This window comes from Sinohyriopsis cumingii, chromosome 5 (genome assembly GCF_028554795.1).
Source record: "Sinohyriopsis cumingii isolate HCF-2022 chromosome 5, ASM2855479v2, whole genome shotgun sequence".
In the NCBI taxonomy this organism is placed as follows: Eukaryota; Metazoa; Mollusca; class Bivalvia; order Unionida; family Unionidae; genus Sinohyriopsis; species Sinohyriopsis cumingii.
The window spans coordinates 14153911-14159910 of record NC_142965.1 but is presented as its reverse complement, the minus strand read 5'-3'; the positions used below and the strand labels follow the sequence as shown (position 1 = coordinate 14159910).

The 6000-nt window shown below is 33.8% G+C and overlaps 1 protein-coding gene across 2 annotated transcripts in view; it reads left to right on the top strand.

Moving 5' to 3' along the window:
* Nucleotides 1-4342: 4342 nt before the first annotated feature.
* LOC149798664 (cysteine protease ATG4B-like) overlaps nt 4343-6000 on the top strand; it is a 73230-nt gene continuing 71572 nt past the window's right edge. For both annotated transcript variants that reach the window (XR_016421010.1, XM_089957508.1), the window contains exon 1: nt 4343-4404. Coding sequence is in view for 1 of the 2 variants with exons in the window: in XM_089957508.1 (XP_089813634.1) it covers nt 4380-4404 (25 nt within the window). In the remaining variant the exon portion in view is untranslated. The remainder of the gene's footprint in view (nt 4405-6000) is intronic.

Below are 6000 nucleotides of genomic sequence, written 5' to 3'. Positions count from 1 at the left end.
ATAAGATAAAATTTAATTAACGCCGGCATGATTTAGAACAACATCTCAGCATAAACCCTAATGAGCTTTTTACTGCCATTACATAAAACAAATCAGGCATTACAACAAGCATGATTAGCAATGCATCCAAACACATCATAATACATAAATACATATTAGGCAAAACTCACAACGCGTGACTTGAGACACGAACAAGGAAAGCATTTTAAAAGTCAGTGAGTAAAAGGGAATTTAGTATCTGGATACATTAACAAGCACAACATAGGATTTTAAAAATATTAAAATTATTGGTCAAAATAAATATTTAAAATTAATGCAGAAGCACAAATTAAGATTGAAAAGCATGATGTGATGCAGCTTAGTTAAAGAAAAGCATGATGTGATACATCTTAGTTAAAGAGAAAGAAGCTAGCAGTGTGGCACATTGATGATTACATAAGACAAGGGCAGATAAACAAAAAACGACAACACAGACATTATCTTTCATCACGGAGGGGGATGGGTGGGGGGAGATTATTTACAGATATTGCATTAACAGTCTTTACCATTCCAGGATAAAATTAAAGATCTAAATGTATTAAATTGCTTATTTTCCATTAGGTAATGGTTTTCTTTTAAATAGAAAATATGAAATGTGACATGAGGATAAATAGAAGACTATATAATCTTGTTATTTTAAAGATTATTCATTCGTGCTAAAAGATCTTGAGGCAGAACCAGCTGTATTTCTGTTGATTCCAGATATTCATCCACGCTGGAATTTATATCTTCAGATTATTTAATTTAAGTGATTCTTCTCTGGAAATGCAACGTACTATATAAAACTAACATTCTTGGAAATAGAGACATGAATCTATACTGAAATTTCAAATAAGGATTTAATTCTTGCATTGTAGCATTATGATCCAATAAAAGACTGTTGGCACATCAGCATAATATGGGCCACCACAGGCACATCAACGCCTTCAGCGTTGGATTTAATTTGGACTTCCACTAAAGTTTATTCAGAACTTTAATTATTAAGAATTTTGTCTATATTTCTGGATTATTTGGGATTTGATTTCGCAATACCGTAACTTCCTTTTTTACATTTTGACTTTGTGTTATAGGGCAATACATTATATTTTTTTTGAATTTTACAAAGCTTGTTGCGTCCCATTTGTTTCTATTACTTATTCAAAGACCATAGAGTCGTAAAAGTAAGAATATCATGGTGACAGTCAAAATCTTAGGATAAATGCATCGGGACCGCAGCTACATATATGCTCTCATCTTCATATTTGTCTTCCTCCAGTCCCTTAGCAAACGTGACAGAGTAGGTCTGACATCCATGACCTTAATAAAAAGCACTGACAGGCTTGTTAAAAATGTTCTAAAAAACGATGCTAACTGGGTCTCAGTTGATTTCTCAGACAGTTTGGATATGATGGGTAAAATGCTGATAGGCCTAAAATTACTTTTATGAAGAGGATTGTTCTTTTCAAAAATCGGAACTACTTGAGCTTCTTTCAGACGATCGGGAAAAATATTTGATTGTAATTTTGTTAATTAGATCTGTAATATGTCCCATAAGGATTGGTACCACAGCTTTTAACAGTTTAACAGGAATATGGTCCCCTCCTGCATTTTTTTTTTTGTAAATATAAACTTCTTATCATATTATACACCTATACCCTTCATGGTTACCTTGCTTAAATTCAAAAATTGTATCCATGTTAATATTGTCCTTAATAGACTTGATACTCTGGTGGGCTAAATGATCAAACGGCCACATTTACATAAAGTAAAAAATATTGAAGATTTCACACATTTCTTTAGCGAGAATGATCTTATATTGCCTATACGAACATTTATTAGCAAAAAATGGATTAATAGTTGACCGCAAGTTCCTAGATTTAGTGTCCCTTGCACACCTCTCTAAAAGGCAAGCTCTTGGAGACGTATTCATTAAAAATTTTGTATACAAAAATTTCTCTGCTTACTGTAATTTTCCCAGACTTTGCAAGTGTATTTTGTAAACAACGTATACATTGCATATATAGCTTTCCTTAGTTCTTTGTTCATATAAGGTACTGCTGTTTTACGTCAGTATGTATACTTTATTCGGACATGTTTTCCTATAACATTTAACAGACTTTTTATCAAATTAACATAGTTGACAGATTCTGAATCAATAATGGAAGACCGGTCAGTAAATGGAACATTTTATAAATTATTTACAAAGTTAATCACATCAAATTTTTGAAACTACGAAACGATGGTTTTTTTTTTTTCTTCCCCTGGTTGCAGAATGCACATCGAAAGCTGGCCGATTCTGATCATGGCTGTTTCGGATCTTGGCTAATTCGGACTGTGGCTGATTCGGCCCAAATTACGGGCTGATTCGGCCCATATACATGGCTGATTCGGACTATGGCTGATTCGGTCCAAATTACAGGCATATTTGTTCTAAATGCAATGCTGATTCGCAGCACATGAAATATTAAAAGAAAAACAATGGAACACACATAACTGGCTTATTTGAGTAGTTATTAATGTTTTTGCAAGCATAGTAAGAGATCGTAAAATGTTGATTTTTAGCTTCTAAATTTACATTGGATACTTATTAGCAAATTTCTAGCTGAAATCAGAGCAAAGCAGATATAAACTATCGCTTTTTGGATTTATTTTAACTAAAATAACTTTTCTCATGTTTAAATAAAAGAAATATCTAAGCTAACTATCCATAAATCAGGCCAGTATCAATACTATCAAACAGTAATGTATACAAATTCACATAATACATTTATTGATTTCTAGTGCAAATCGTGCTTTCTTCATTGTATATTTACCCCCAAAAAATTTTATAAAGAATTATTGATCAGTAAAACAATAGTATAACGTGCGTTGCTGCTATCATTAAATTTTTATCTACTGCTAATCGTTGAAGTGTTGTCTTTTTATAGTCATATCTCGAACCAGTAAACCAACTAATTTTCATTTTAACCTTTGAAATATTTAATTTAAAGCACATATGAAATGACATCAAAAGTGCTTTAATTATAGCGGCGTTGATCAAACGGATTTGGCCAATTCAATGGTCCGATGATCCTATTATTAGTATTTGCAGTTAAATTAACTGAGGACGCAATGATTAAAGAAATTAATTTAAAAAAAAAAAAAAAAAAAAAAAAAAAACCCGCGATGATTTAAGTTACGGCGGTATCCGGGAGTAAACTCAGCGTAAACAGACGAGGAAGTGCCAGGGTCGCTAGATGGCACCGTGGAAATCCTACGCCAAGCATAGGCGCTCCCACATAGGGGCAATAGGTGGCACTTGCCCTCCTCCCACGATTTCACCCCTGAACATGATGTGGCCTACATCCGTAAAGTTTAATGGCTGACCACTATCTAACCCACCCACCCCCTAGAAAATTTCTACTAGGGTCAGTGAAGCCAAGAAACGGATCTCCATCAGGCAGATACTGAAGTTAACGTGCCAGCTATTTATAGACCCTGCTATTTTCTCCTATGCCATATTATATAAATACCATTGCTTTAGATAATAAATATATATGCCAAATTATGTGTGTGTGTGTGTGTGTGTGTGTGTGTATTCTGGTTCTAGCGTCGTGCTCTTATAGTCTTAACCACTCCATTGCCGCTTGCGACTTTTTGTGAGAACTTTGAAAGTTAGTCGTTTGGAAGGAGGACTTATTTTCATACAATTGCTAACCATAAAAGCTTTGAAAGACAGCACTAACGTCATAGAAAAATTTTCTTTGTTTTAGTAAGATATGTAATTATGGATGAGAAGTAAGTTTTATTATAATTATTCACAATGTTTAACTGCGCAATTTAATATGTTGCTTTCAATAAAAAGACTTTTCCCATCCGAAGGATCAATTGTTTCAATAAAACTGCTAAGCATCAAAATCTTTAAAAGACAGCTATAAACGTCATAACATAATTTGTTATATAATAATACTACTTTTCACAGCTGAAAAATACTTTTAATAGTTTACAGTCACAAGTGTAACTAACTGCTCAATTATATACATAGCTTTGGAGAAATAATTTCTCCCTACCAACTGTAATTATGATCTGTATTTAGTCAGTACTACACTTGGTTTCTAGTGGTTGTTTCTTAGTAGTAATATTATCTTGTGTTGCTATTATATGATCTGTGACCCTTTTTCCTATGTCTCCAACTATCTATTCTAGATGTGTTGCGTGTTACTGGACACAAAGCAGTCGACGCTGTTTGAACAAAGTGATTTTTATAACTTGTATTTTCATTGGTTGTTGCTTGAACTCTGAAGCTTCTAGCTAATCAAAACGTCCATAACGCTTTCCGGAAATAGTACTGACGTACGTAATGTTTTTGTTTCTTTTTGGAGATGGATTTCTTCGATGTAGCTGATGGTAATCAGATGAGCAGTAAACTAATTATCGTACTTGTTTCACGACTTTATTGGTGTCACTGAGCAATACACAATGAATACATGAACATATTGTGTTCAATTTCTCTTCAAAGAACATTGTGACGAATCAAGAAATGTCACTTTTAGAAGTGGATCATATGATCAGTCATTTGCAATGATGTAATAATGATCGGATTTGTCATGTTTCTGAACTGGTACGGTCTCGGGCCGTTTTTGGCATAGAACCACTGTGCATAATCTATACTGAGTTAGCTCTTGGATGTTGATACATTTTTAAATAGTGTAATGGCTGTGATTACTTTGAAAACAACTCTGCCCGTTCACTGAACTCTGATATATTTTACGACTCAATCAATGAGTCGGTATATCCAGCCATATATTTAATCATCCAGCCGTCCCATAATATCCTTTTGTTATATACATGAATATGACAGACTTATAGCCTGATCATTTACATGTGATGTTATTTTCAAAAGACTTAGACTATTTCTATTTGCATGGACACAAGTACTTTAACTGAGAAATCTTGTGTATACCATCAGCAATGGACTAATCACATGGCCACCCACCATTGCACACATAATTTACTTAAAACTATTTGTATGTCTGCCATTTACCTAATCTGTTTTTTGTGCGGTTATTTTCATCAAGTCATTGTGGGCACAATCAAGGCCATATTAAAGGTGGAGCACATGAACCAGTTGCAGTTAGAGCCTCATGGGTGCCACAGAAGCGTAACGTAGTAAAGTGTTATAGGGTGGGGTTACATATATTTTGAAATTGCACATGGGCTTCCTGCCATCTTTATCTGGCCTGGGTACAAAGTGACACTTTTACTGCTTTACTCCTTAAGTAATGCAAACTAAGAAAATTTTGTACCAGTCATATTCATAATCTCATATACAAAATTACCAGTAATGACTCGCTAAAAATGGCTGATTTCTTCATGATAACCATCATTTGCTATATTTCTAGGTAAACCACATACAGGTTATTAAGAAATGAATGCACATTAAATAAATAATTTACTTTGTTATGGTGTTACTTATTTGTAGTCTGATAAAGTGGCCACCAAACCAGTAATCATATTAATGGTTATATATTATGTTTAGCTGAGTTTACATCCCCTAAGGATGCAAGATTGGGAGTCAAAATTTCCCTTTGGGGGTCAGACTTTGTAAAATATGAACTTTGGTATCAAAACTGAAGACCAAATAAAATAATTGGGGGGTCCTTGAAGCATAAATGAGGGTAAAGGGAAATACTGCATCATTCTGAATATTTTGGCCTTGTCCATAATTCGTTCACCGTATGCTGTTTGAATAGTCTTATCCATTGTGGACACATGGCAGCCATGCAAATTGATAAAGTGGTGAACGGTGTTAAAATGCAAAATGAAATTTTTTATTTTCTCATGTCAAGCAATATTTTTTATAGGTGTTTACTGCTTTGGACATTAGTTGTTTGAGTTGGTGGCAAATTTCATGACAGTTTCACCTAATAATGAGGTCTTTAATTGTTGGGAGAAACAATAAACATTGATTTTGTCAGTTTTGGTTGATAAATATGCCTGAGA